Below are 14,031 nucleotides of genomic sequence, written 5' to 3'. Positions count from 1 at the left end.
AGCCTCTCCTCCCCAACCCCCCCCATAACACCAGAGCCTCTCCTCCCCAACCCCCCCATAACACCAGAGCCTCTCCTCCCCAACCCCCTTCCCAATAATACCACAGCCTCTCCTCCCCAACCCCCTCCCCCATAACACTACAGCCTCTCCTCACCAACCCTCTCTCCCATAACACTACAGCCTCTCCTCCCCAACCCCCCATAACACCACAGCCTCTCCTCCCCAACCCCCTCCCCAATAACGCTACAGCCTCTCCTCCCAAACCCCCATAACACCACAGCCTCCCCTCCCCAATAACGCTACAGCCTCTCCTCCCCAACCCCCCATAACACCACAGCCTCCCCTCCCCAACACTCCCATAACACCACAGCCTCGCCTCCCGAACCCCCTCTCCAATAACAGTACAGCCTCTCCTCCCCCATAACACCACAGCCTCTCCTCCCCAACCCCCTCCCCATAACACTACAGCCTCTCCTCCCCAACCCCCTCCCCAATAACACCACAGCCTCTCCACCCCAACCCCCCATAACACCACAGCCTCTCCTCCCCAACCCCCCATAACATGACAGCCTCTCCTCCCTAACCCCCCCATAACACCACAGCCTCTCCTCCCCAACCCCCCCATAACACCACAGCCTCTCCTCCGCAACCCCCCCCCCCATAACACCACAGCCTCCCCTCCCCAACGCCCTCCCCGATAACGCTACAGCCTCTCTTCCCCAATCCGCCCGTAACACTACAGCCTCCCCTCCCTAACCCCCTCCCCAATAATGCTACAGCCTCTCCTCCCCAAACCCCCTCCCCCATAACATCACAGCCTCCCCTCCCCAACCCCTCCATAACGTTACAGCCTCCCCTCCCCAACCCCCTCATAACACCACAGCCTCTCCTCCCCAACCCCCCCATAACACCACAGCCTCCCCTCACCAAACCCCTCCCCAATAGCACCACAGCCTCTCTTCCCCAACCCCCTCCCTATAACACCACAGCCTCTCCTCCCCAACCCCCTCCCCAATAACACCACAGCCTCCCCTCCCCAACCCCCCCATTACACCACAGCCTCTCCTCCCCAACCCCCTCCCCATAACACCACAGCCTCTCCTCCCCAACCCCCTCCCCAATAACCCCACAGCCTCTCCTCCCCAACCCCCAGTAACACCACAGTCTCTCCTCCCCAACCCCCTCCCCAATAACTCCGCAGCCTCTCCTCCCCAACTCCCCATTACACCACAGCCTCCCCTCCCCAACCCCCTCCCCATAACACTACAGCCTCTCCTCCCCCTCCCCAATAACACCACAGCCTTTCCTCCCCAACCCTCTCCCCAACAACACCACAGCCTCTCTCCCCCAACCCCCCATAACACCACAGCCTCTCCTCCACAACCCCCCATAACACCACAGCCTCTCCTCCCCAACACCCTCCCAAATAACACTACAGCCTCTCCTCCCCAACCCCCTCCCCAATAAGACCACAGCCTCCCCTCCCCAACCCCCTCCCCAATAAATCCACAGCCTCTCCTTCCCAACCCCCTATAACACCACAGCCTCTCCTCCCCAACCCCCTCCCCAATAACACTACAGCCTCTCCTCCCCAACCCCCTCCCCAATAACACGACAGCCTCTCCTCCCCAACTCCCTCCCCAATAACACCACAGCCTCCCCTCCCCAACCCCCTCCCCATAACACTACAGACTCTCCTCCCCAACCCCCTCCCCAATAACACTACAGCCTCTCCTCCCCAACCCCCTCCCCAATAACAGGACAGCCTCTCCTCCCCAACTCCCTCCCCAAAACACCACAGCCTCTCCTCCGCAACCCCCCACCCCAATAGCACTACAGCCTCTCCTCCCCAACCCCACTCTCCAATAACACCACAGCCTCTACTCCCCAACCCCCCCCATAACACAACAGCCTCTCCTCCGTAACCCCCGCCCATAACTATACAACCTCTTCTCCCCAGCCCCCTCCCCCATAATACTGCAGCCTCTCCTCTATAACCCCCCATTACACTACAACCTCTTCTCCCTAACCTCTTCCCCAATAACACTACAGACTCTTCGCCCTAACCCCCTCCCCAATAACACAACAGCCTCTCCTCCTCAACCCCTCCAATAACCCTACAGCCTCTCCTCTCTCTTCCCCCCCCCCCCTCCCCATAACAAAGCATACCTCCTTTAAAAAAGCCTGGACATGTCAATCCAGAGGCTTGTAAAAGATAATGGACCATGAACTTGAATGTAAACACTGCAGCTCAAAGCTTTTCAGCAATCCCAGTGGCTTCAAAAAGTTAAAAGGGAATGAAACTGAATGTGAAAACGTCTAAGTTTTCTAACACATCAAAGGGAAGACTTTTACCTTCATATGGCAGAGCATTGATGTTGACTTGCTCGGAGAGGGTTTATAGGTTTTCAAGGCTACAGAGGGAAGACCTGCCGTATGATCCCATCCAGGGAAAGCCCACCTCCCCTGAAGGACCGTGCTCGGCACCCTGGAGGTAAGTGTAGAGAGGAGAGGGTACTCATCCCCTTGTTCCCCCTCTGTGTCCCTGCCACCTGGCTCCCGCTATTAGGGATCACTATACAGAACCTCCAGCTGAGGCGTCGGAGCACCCCAGGAGGCCACAACATTCCACTCTTACTAATGAGATTGCAAAGGTAATGTGTTCTGATCCGGTTCTTGCCGTTTCCGGGCGAATGGGCCATAGGGAATGGGCCAGGACACTCGCAGCGGATTTGACACCCGGCAAGAATCCCACCTTCGGGTCCTCACACACGATCCAACGGGCCAGCGGAAATCCTGGTTGGGGCTGACGGTCCTGGAGAATGACCCCCTTTGTATTGAGCAAAGTTTGAGTCTTGAGAGGGAAATTAGGGAAGGAGAAATGAGAGAAACGCAAACTGGCGAGGCAAAGAAATAAACAACCTACAAATGAGGGAAAGTTCATATTGGCATGCGCTGTGTGTTTCTGTCGCGTATATTGTGTTATGGGTGTTGAGCAGCTTGGGTGCTGATGCCTGGGAACTCGGCCTCCTTGGACTGGGTGGGATGTGGGGATCAGTGAATTGAAGTAGGTTTGGGTTTATTTATTACTTTTATAACTTGCTGTGCATTATAAAGAGTCCTAAAATTGTATGGAAACTTTAGGTACTTCTAGTTTTATCAATGTTTTTGTGAGTTAGATAGAACGATACAGCGCAGTACAGGCCCTTCGGCCCACGATGTTGCACCGAAACAAAAGCCATCTAACCTACACTATGCCATTATCATCCATATGTTCTTTTGGGGTCATTGCGATCTACACTGTAGAAAACATAACAAGTACGTAGTCTTTATTGAAACATAGCCCTTCTTTAAACATTTCTATTGTTTGCCCAAATTCTATCATCTGCATTTGATTTGTAAAGTTTGTAATTCATCACGAAAACAAAAGGTCAAATGTTGTTCCGGGGTTTGTTAAACTTTGAGACACTAAAAAAGGAATTTGCAAACGGTGGGAAAATGGGCAGGTCCAGTATCGATAGTTGTCACATGATGAAATATCAGATGATGAAACCTTCAGAAACATTTCAAAACAGAGTTGTTAATCCTAGTTTTGCATTTATTAGCAGACCTGGACCATCTTGTCTTCAGATGGTCCCTGATTCTTATAACTTTGTGTTTTCCTTTGTTTACCATGATCCCTTTTGATTAAATTTTGTTTAATAATCTTTATTATTGTCACAAGTAGGCTGACATTTAACACTGCAATTATGTTACTATGAAAAGCCCCTAGTCGCCACATTCCGGCACCTGATCGGGTAACAAGGGGAGAATTCAGCATGTCCAAATTACCTAACAGCACGTCTTTCGGGGCTTGTGGGAGAAACCGGAGCACCCGGAGGAAATCCACACAGACACGGGGAGAACGTGCAGACTCCGCACAGACAGTGACGCAAGCCAGGAATCGAACCTGGGACCTTGGCACTGTGAAGCAACAGTGCTAACCACTGTGCTGGCGTGCCGCCCATAACTAAATGTCTCTAGTTTTTCAAAGAAAAAAAGACAGTTGGTGTTCCTCGCCCACCAGTCACAAATAAATCCCAAGTTGTGCAGTTCCAGTTTACACTCCGTTCTGATATCAAATTTCAGTCGTACACCCTCCGTGAAGCCACTTTTACATGCAAACGAGGGGCCAAACACCAGATTTGGGTAGCCTTTGGAGACAGCCGGAAAATAATCTGACCCGATGTCTGATTTTTAGGTCCCCCTTTGGCATGAGATATTTGTCCCCGGATTGTCCAGTTTCTAGCCCATTCATGCATCTGACCTCTGTAGAGATGCTCATGACTTTTTGCTTTCAACATTTTCCATTTTAGATTTTGATTTTCCATGTCATTTATTTACTAAATATCTTAAAATTTATTTCCAGTCATAATTTTGCCTATCCTTGTATTTGCTATGAAGTCAAGCAATTGTTAGCTCCGTAAGAGCAGAATGGAAGTGGCATGTCTATGACTTCAGTAGGAGCTAAGAATTCATAAGCATTTCCCAATCAAAAAAAGTTCTGTCATCATTGGTTGCCTTCTTCGAGAAAATAGTAAAAATATCAAGTTTAAATAAGCGGACTGCTTTTATGGATAATACAGGAAGAGTGTCCTCTGGTCACTGATGTCGCAATGCCTTATTTCCTAGCAATGTTTCCAGCAACTTGAGCTTGCTTCTGCATTTCGCTGGAGTGAAGGGGGCTGAAGATGATCTTACAATGTAAGTCATTTCACTTGTCTGAGGAAAATAAAACTTGCTCATTTTTAAAATAGTTAAATGTTAAGGAATATAAATACCCTCCAAGGAGTAACTATTATAATTCATTTTCAAATAAGGAGAGGACTGTTGCTTGTTGCTTTGGAAATGCTCAGAAAGGAAATGGGACAGATTATTGATCTATCAGTCGAGTAGAAAGGACTTGGTGTCATTAACACATTTCAAGCTTTTTTTCTGGGAGACAACTCTGTGGCCAAAGAGAAGAATGGGAGGAACAGAATGGCGCCGTGTCCAAGTCGGAGCCTCTTTTGAAAACTAATCGCCGAGATTCAACAAGGACTGATGGCACAGCAATGACTAAACAAATAGATCTTTCTGTCTCTTGGCCTGAGAAAATGCATGTTACTAAACATGATGATGTATTGGTTGCGGGGGAAGCAGTTTTGTTGTATCGGATCCCTGAGAGAAAGAGTCGAGAGGTCCTCCAGGAGTCAGGGCAGGCACTGGTGGAACAAGGGGTAATAGAAGACTGCCTCACTGAATGGTCAAAGACCATCAATGGCACCAATAGCCAATCTGATTTGGAGATTCTGCAATGATATTAGAAAGTTAAATCATACATCTAGGCTTGATACTTACCTAATGGACGAGCTAATTGAATGTCTGAAAACTGCTTACTTCCTATCACTTGAAATCTTATAAAAGTATATTGGCAAATTAAATGGGTGGATCCTGCCAAAGAATAGAAACAGACTTTGTCACAGCAGGAGGCCTATATCAGTGCCAGGTAATGCCGTTTATGCTGTATAAATCTGCTGCCACCGCTCAGCAACTAAGGGATCGCATTTTAAGGCCTCATGACAGTACAACACCACAGCTCTAGACGATGTTGTAATCTACAGCAGCAACTGAGGGTTCCATCAACAACAATTCGAGGTGGTGCTGGATCGAAGGAAAAGGTAGCTTTGTTGAGCAACATGGGTAAATGCCATTTGGGTTTGTCAAAGGAGCGTCACTGGGATATGCAGTTGAGAGTGGACTAATACCAGAAGCCAGATACGGCCTCCTGGAGGTTAACAGGATTTGGGGACTTCTTAGATACCTTATTCTGAGATCTGGTACCGATCGTTTAAGATTCTTATGCAAATGGATCCTCCATATGGATGTATTGGATGTTGGGCTAGTACTACCTCCAGGTTTTTGAAGGGGGTGGGCAAGCATTTCACAATGTAAAAGAGTAGGAAGTTGCTACAAGGAGGAGTGTGTTTAGGAATCAAATGGGTGCTGGAGTTACTAAAATATTATTCATTAGGTAGAACCTTCTGGCTGGCAAATGATTACTTTACCCCCTTAACTGGATGTGGCAGTTAAAGGAAAGGATGTGACTGGTTTTTTGCCCCGTTAGCTGTATGTCTTTAAAATTGGACATACAGCCAGGTTGGCACATGCGAATGCAGCCTTTCCATCTCCTGAATTTGAAATCACTTGAAGCCCCTGCTTCTTTGCAGACCCGGACTGGGGAAGAAAAAATATGCAACTGAATGAAAGAGGGAAGATATTCTTTATTATTGTCACAAGTCGGCTTACATTAACACTGCAATGAAGTTACTGTGAAAATCCCCTAGTCGCCACATTCCGGCGCCTGTTCGGGTACACCGAGGGAGAATTCAGAATGTCCAATTCACCTAACCAGCATGTCTTTCCGGACTTGTGGGAGGAAACCGAAGCACCCGGAGAAAGCCCTTGCAGACACGGGGAGAATGTATGTATGACATAAGATGTATGTAAAATATGGGCTGGGGGGATGGGGCTGAAGGGGGAGATTGAGAGGGGGTAAGGAATGAAGGGAGGACTGAGGGAGTCCGGGTCCTGCAGGGGGGCACCAAGGGTGAGGGCCTGAAGGACGGCTGGGGGGAGGGGGGCATTTGGCAAGCCCATGACGGGTTGTTGCTCATTTTGGATAGGAGGGGAGGGGGGCTGTGGCTCACTAGCATTTGGAGGACGGCAGTTGCCATGTTATTCTGAGATTGGGGCGCCCTTTGGAGTGGGTCCTGGCGGTGAGATTAGGTTCCGTCCCTCTCAAGACCTGCATTAAACCCTCCCTTTTCCAAAAAACCTTCAAAGTGCGGTTGAATCCCACCTCCGCAGCGCTGCCAGGGTCAGTGGGAAAAACACCAGTTTTCCCCCAGGCAACAGCACTCAGAATTTATTCTGAAGTATTGCGGCCGTGGTCTGTATGCCAAATTGCTCACTGGGTCCTGAATCTATTTCAGCTTGTTACTTGTGGCATTGGAAAAGGGATTTTGACAAAAATGTAGTTGCTTTGGCGTCACAATATTCCTGCTACTGCTATCCATTTTTCCTGTTATTTATTCCTTTTTTGAAGGATTGGCTAATGATGCAATTATAGATCTATGGGCATTAGTGGAGGCCCTCTGACACTTTGCCAAGGATTCCTTCTTCACATGGGCCTGGGCAAGGATTAGTACACCACTTTGGGTGCAATTTATTGGGGGGGAGAAAAGTGTCCCATTTTGGCAGCATATAGCGGGGTGTTACTTGGTACCTCCAGCGGTGAGAACCACCCCACCATCTAATGGTGCTCTGCTGGTCTCTGCGGGGAATGCCCCGCCGAGGCCGAGCCCATCAGTGCAAGAAGATGATTTGTGGATTGGGGCACCATTTTTAAATGCCACTCCCATCTTTCGACCTGCTTCGGCATCCCCACTGCGACATCCAGACCCCCCTCCCACTGCCCCAACCTGCCTCTAAGGGGGTCCTCGAGCCCCCCCCCCCATTCCCCCTCTGGAGGGTAGAGCATCCCTGGGCACAGGAAAACTGGCACCCGGGAAACTTGTGCATTGCCAGCCTGTCACCTGGGCACCCTGCACTGCCAGGATGCCTGGGTGGCAGTGCCAAGGTGTTAGGCTGGCAGTGCCCAAATGCCATCGGGAGTGCAGGGTACCACCCTGCCCAGAGTCCGACCCACCTGGGGCCTCTAGTGGCCTCTAGCAATCACCTCTGGAATGCAGATCTCCAGTCTCTTGGCCAGGACCTTTGCGAGTATCTTCGCCTCTACATTCAGCAGTGAAATGGGTCTATATTAACCACATTCTGTCGGGTACGTCGTGGGTATTAGCGTAGGAGGCAGGTGACCCTTGCCAGCAAGTCTGCAAAAAATTTTGTGTAGGCGTGGGGCCAGGGCTGGTGCGAATTTCTTCTAGAAGTCCACCGGGAACCAGTCAGGTCCCAAAGCCTTCCCCGCCTGCATGGAGCTAATGCTCTCCATGATCTCTCCCAGTCCTACTGGTGCCTCCAGCTTTCACCGCCTATCGTTCACCACGACTGGCATGTCCAGTTCATTGAAGAACCGTTTCATCTCCGCAACCCCATTGGTAGAATGTCCCAAACGTTCGGTTGATCTCTTTTTGCTCGATTTACAGTCTGCCTCCGCTATCCTTTACCTACCCTATTTCCCTCGTGGCTGTCTGCTTTCTCAGCTGGTGAACCAGGAGGTGGCCAGCCTTTTCCCCATGCTCATAAAGGTCCCCCATGTTTGGCGGAGTTGGTACACTGCTTTCCTGGTGGATAGCAGGTTAAAGTTCATCTGTAGCATTTTCCTCTCCACCAGAAGCTCTGGTCGGGGCCTCGGAGTACTTTCTGTCGACCTCCAGGATGGAGTTGATCAGTTGTTGCCTGGCCACCTTCGCTTCCCTATCTCTTGCCTTGTAGGCTATAATCTCTCCCCTAATCATTGCCTTCAGTGCCTCCCAGAACGTGGAAGGTGAGACTTGCAACGAGACGACAAAGCCCCGGGGAATCATTGGAGGAGTTCTATTGCGCGCTACTGGTGCTGGACAGAAGCTGTGGCTGCCCGCAAGTTTTGGCGAGCGACCGCACGGAACTCCTAATCCGGGATGCCTTCGTAGCAGGTATGAGCTCCTCAGAGATCCACCAGCGTCTTTTACAGTTGTAGCCACCGGACACCATCCCCGCCGGACTCTTTTTAACAGGGGGTGAATGTGGTATTATCAATTATTGCAGCACCCGAGAGGCTGAAGTCCATTGGTCAAACCTGGGGGCTTACCATTGGCTGTATAGTATGTAGCTCCACCCAGATAGGCGGGGTATAGGAGTCGGTGCCGTCCCAGCAGCCCTCATTCTGTACCTGAGCTGCTGGGGAACAGTTCTAGTCTATTAAAGCCTTCAGTTACGCTTTAACCTCGTCTTGGCAGTAATTGATCGTGCATCAGTCATCACATTCCGGCACCCCTACCGGTACATGGAGGGAGAATTCAGAATGTCCAAATTACTAACAGCATGTCTTTCGGGACTTGTGGAAGGAAACCGGAGCACCCGGAGGAAACCCACGCAGACACGGGGAGAACATTCAGACTCTGCACAGACAGTGACCCAAGCCGGGAATTGAACCGGGGACCCTGGTGCTGTGAGGCAACAGTGCTAGCCACTGTGCTGTCGTGCCGCCCATTCAGTTGGGCGAAGACTCTGGACCTTTTCACCGGGCCATTAAGCCCCTTAACATTCCGGGTGATAATCCTGGTGGAGGGTTTTTGTTCCCCCGCTCCTGCAATCCGAGGTTTTCCTTTGTTAGGGGGCCATCCAAAATGGCTGCAGTCACTGTTCTCACAGTGAACAGGCCCCTGCCCTCTGGGGCTTCCCTTTGTCCAGGGGGCACCCACATGGCATGGATGCGTGGATGCGCCTCTGCACTTTGGGGTTTCCCTCTGACCGGCGACGCTCCAAAGTGGCTGCTTGCGGCGCCATTGTTTTCTCAGCGTGTTCCTCCCCTGCCAAGACCTGTACGATACCCCGCTCACTTTTCCTCTTGCATTCCTTTCTCTCTCTTCCCCCCCCCCCGCCACCCTTCCCCCGACTGCGACCAGGCGCTCCCTCCCTGCCGGGAGGTGTGCTGAGGACCCCGTGCTTTCTGTCTGCCCGTGCTAGCTACTTCTGCTTGTGTGGTGGCCCTCCTCCCTGGGCTGGTGCCCACCGCAGATCCTCTCACGGTCCTGGTATCGGTGGAGCTTTACAATAATCACCCTCTGCTTCTTCCCGGCCTTGGGTTTAGGTCTAAGCGACCTGTGCGCTCTGTCAAGCTCTGGGGGGCTTGAGGATGTTGTGTCTCCCGACTAAGTTGCCCAGGATTTGGACGACGTAGTCCGTCGAGTCTTTGAGCTCAATGCCTTTGCACGATCCTGATGTTTTGTTGTCGCGACCTGTTCTCCTGATCCTTGGCTTTTCCCCTCCGGTTCCCCTGGGCTGCCACCAACCTTTTTACCTCAGGCTCGAGGGTGCCGATTCTATCGCTGTGGTCCGTCTAGGCCTTTCCCAGGTCGAGGATCATCCTCTCCTGGGTTGCCACTTTTCTCGCCAGCCCGTCATTTGCCTTCTACATGATTGCCATCGTCTCCTCTACCTCCACCTTGACCGCCAACTGGATTTCTATCTTGATCGCCTCCTTCATGGCGGTCAGCCCCTTCATCAGGAAACTCTTTCATCATCCGTCTCCAGGTTGGGGGGGGAGGGGGGGGTGATGCTCGTGTTGTTGGCCGCCTTCTGTCCTGGGTGGTCGGGGGCCCCTTCGCCTCATGGGTCTGCTGTCTCATCCGCCTGCTGGTCATGGCACTTTCCGCCGCTTCTGCTGTCTCTTCGGCCCTCGAGCTCCCGTTCGCTGGCATCCTTCCTCGATTACCCTCCTTAAGTTGTTGAGGGATTTTTCCCCTTGAAATCTGAGCAAAATTCAACTAAAACTGCCTTTTATTGTTCCAGTTCGGAGGAGAGCCTCTCAGCACATTACGGTCACCGAAGTCAAAAGCCAGTTTTTTTGAGCATTGCTTCTTAATTATGATTTTCTTCCATATCATTTAAATGAATCTTCACTGTACTCTCCTCTAATTGAGTTTTTGAGAACTCTGTGCAAAATTTCATCTGTGGCCTAAACAATGTCTTGATTTGATGCTATAGATGGGCTTTATTTATAATTTATTTTTGTCTCTATGTCTAAATCATTCATATAAATGTATACATTTTTAAAATGTTCCAACATAGATCCTTGGGGACTCTCATCCTGCCACCTGACGCATTTATTCTTGACTTTCTATCTATGGGGCAACATTCCTTTTTATTACAATATGCTTGAATCTTTGTATTTATATTTGCGCATTGAGCCATTGAGATTGGTATTGATATTGCAAATGTTAGTACTTCCACAGATTTAATTTAGCTGTGATGCTGGCTTCTGGTTGAATAATTTATATGTGGTTTGAATATCAATGCATGCTGATAATTCTCTTAGTTTGTCTTGTTTGTCAGTGCACTGTATTGGTTTTGCCCCAAGCCACGCTGCAAGACACTGTTAGTGTCTCAATTTTGTGGATGCTATCATAGAATCATAGAATTTACAGTGCTGAAGGAGGCCATTCAACCCATCAAGTCGCACCGGCCCTTGGAAAGAGCACCCTACTTAAGCCCACACCTCCACCCTATCCCCGTAACCCAACAACCCCACCTAACCTTTTGTTTGGACACGAAGGGCAATTTAGCATGGCTCATCCACCTAACCTGCACATCTTTGGACTGTGGGAGGAAACCCATGAAGACACTGGGAGAGCGTGCACACTCTGCACAGCCAGTGGCCCAAGCCGGGAATCAAACCTGGGACTCTGGAGCTGTGAAGCAACACTGTTAACCACTGTGCCACACTAATTTTTTTATGTCTGTTACTCTGCCTGAACGAGGTACTAATGGAACACTAATAAAATTTTAATGTTTGATTCTTCCCACTAAAGTGTTTTTTCTCCCCCACGTTTTGTATTTCACTAGGTCCAAAAGCAAGAACCCCTTCTTGTGCGATTACGACATCGGCTATAAAAGTTGGCCTGCTAAAGCATTGGAAGTTCCAGAAATCCTGCCATTTGGCACCTTGAGCTCAGGTACACGGGTCATAGACAGGGGACTATAAATTGCCCTGTTAAAGATGCATCGGTAATTCAATGGCCAAAAGCAATGCTTCGGACACAAAACCATCTTTCCAACTGGGGCAGGGTATTGATGGGCCTCTGCAATTAGGAAAGGCCGCATAGACAAATTTATAACTATTGTTAAGATTCTGAAAGAGATTGACTATGATGGAAACCTTGGGGGCAATTAAAGTACATCATACATTTTAGGCATAGGAAGTATGTTTGACACATGCATCCCTGTTGCATCGGTCAGCCCTCAACTATCTGATTCTCAGTTTGGCATACCTTAGAGATGAATGTGAATAAGATTTGTAGCAAGCATCACTACTGGGGTAGGATTGCAGTGGCCTTTGAACCAACAATATTGTGAAATAGTATAACAGTAAGAATTTGGTCTGATCCACATTGCCTCAAATACCCTCTATGTTAGACTAGAGTATTGAGCTTGTTGCGGTAGTTTTAAGGACACCTAGAGTTAATAATTACATGCTAGACATGAGGATGCTGTAGCTATCATGCTTTGGACTTTTTCTTTGTTATTCAAGTACAAATTTCCTCAGACACCTGCAGAGGCAATAAGTCTTCTTCAATACCAGCAAAATAACACACATGTTGACAATGTGAAATCCAAAATAGAGAACGTTGGAAGCGCTCAGCGTGTCAGGCAGCACCTATGCAGGGAGAGAACATAGGGTTAACACTAGGTCAGTGATATGTCATATTATTTTGATAAAGTTAGAGATGTGTTTCCGCCTTTCCTATATGCAATCACAATTTGCTTCCTTTTTCTTGCATATGTTGTGCTGAATTATATTCTGCCCTCTCTGGGGCAAAACCTGAGGCATCATTTTCAGAGCATAGATGCTTAATCCATTTTAAAATTTACTTTATTATTTCACTTATTTTCCAGAAAGATATTTCCAAGCAGTACTTGCTAATTTGAAGAGCTGCGACCTTCCAAAAAATCTGAAGAAGTGAGTGAACCCTTTGTTTTAAAACATGTTTACGAGAAGACCGTTTTTATTTCATTTCAGATCGGGTAGAATATTGTAGTCCCAACCCATGTGATGTGGACGCATAATTTCTTTTCTTAATCTTTGCTGTGACAAACTAGGAAAGCAGGATAAGTCCAAGGTAGTTAACCCATCCAGTGGGAAGCTATCAGTATCATGTAGAAGTTTCAAAACCCAGCAGAAATCTGTACAGTGGATACTCACTGGCTTAATTTAAGGCTGTGTGGGTGGGTGTTTGAAGCTTCCGTCTGAAGCAGAAGTGAGCTTCATTACGATATGAAAAAGTGAGTGGGAAAGGCGTTTCCACAGATGTGCTGCACGTCAAGGCTCCAGCATGGCTAACAACAACTTACTGGAATACAGCCCCAGGCAGACCTGCGGGAACACCATTTGCAGTTATTTAGGGTTTGTTTTGCCCTGAGCTGACTTCTTTGGGAACAAATGGTTTGCCATCAGGAATCATTCAAGCCATGTATTCAGTGGTAGATGTAGCCAATAGAATGATGGCAGATAGTCAGAGGCTTTTTCCCAGGGTCGAGGGGTCAATTACTAGGGGGCATAGGTTTAAGGTGCGAGGGGCAAGGTTTAAAGTAGATGTACAAGGCAAGTTTTTTTACACAGAGGGTAGTGGGTGCCTGGAACTCGCTGCCGGAGGAGGTGGTGGAAGCAGGGACGATAGTGACTTTTAAGGGGTATCTTGACAAATACATGATAGGATGGGAATAGAGGGATACGGACTCCGGAAGTGTAGAAGATTTTAGTTTAGACGGGCAACATGGTCGGCACAGGCTTGGAGGGCCGAAAGGCCTGTTGCTGTGCTGTTCTTTTCTTTGTTCTTTGTTCTCTAGGTCAGGTTGTTAGGAAAGAGTGAATGTTCCCCAGTGCTTAAGTTAGAATTGGAGTTTTAATTGAGGCAGTGGCTGAGTGGTACAGTCACTGGACTAGTAATCCAGAGACTCAGGATAATGATCTGGGCACCCAGGTTCCAATCCCACCACAGTGATGGAATTTAAACTCAGTAAAATATCTGGAAATGTAATGATGACCATAAAACCATTGACAATTGTCATGAATAACCCATCTGGTTCACTAATCTCCTTTAGGGAAGGAAATCGGCTGTCCTTACATGGTCTGGCCTACATGTGACTCCAGATCCACAGCAATGTATCTGATTCTTAAATCCCTCTGAAATGGCCTAGCAAGCCATTCAGTTGCATTCAACCACTACAAAAACAAAAAAGGAATAAAACCGGACGGACCACCTGACATCGAACCAGGCACCGGAAACCTCAACG

General features: G+C 48.9%; 1 protein-coding gene across 16 annotated transcripts in view; it reads left to right on the top strand.

The window, feature by feature from the left end:
- LOC140427824 (type 2 lactosamine alpha-2,3-sialyltransferase-like) overlaps positions 1–14,031 on the top strand; it is a 236,019-nt gene that overhangs the window by 171,042 nt on the left and 50,946 nt on the right. For 11 of the 16 annotated variants that reach the window (XM_072513533.1, XM_072513535.1, XM_072513531.1 and 8 more), the window contains 4 exons: positions 4,672–4,743; positions 8,505–8,672; positions 11,584–11,693; positions 12,634–12,697. In XM_072513533.1, the coding sequence (XP_072369634.1) occupies positions 4,672–4,743; positions 8,505–8,672; positions 11,584–11,693; positions 12,634–12,697 (414 nt within the window). Of the gene's footprint in view, positions 1–4,671; positions 4,744–8,504; positions 8,673–11,583; positions 11,694–12,272; positions 12,428–12,633; positions 12,698–14,031 lie in introns of those variants that run through there. The other 5 variants (XM_072513542.1, XM_072513540.1, XM_072513541.1 and 2 more) reach the window with 3 other exon arrangements.

Source organism: Scyliorhinus torazame, chromosome 8 (assembly GCF_047496885.1).
Source record: "Scyliorhinus torazame isolate Kashiwa2021f chromosome 8, sScyTor2.1, whole genome shotgun sequence".
In the NCBI taxonomy this organism is placed as follows: Eukaryota; Metazoa; Chordata; class Chondrichthyes; order Carcharhiniformes; family Scyliorhinidae; genus Scyliorhinus; species Scyliorhinus torazame.
This window is presented reverse-complemented; position numbering and strand designations above follow the sequence as displayed.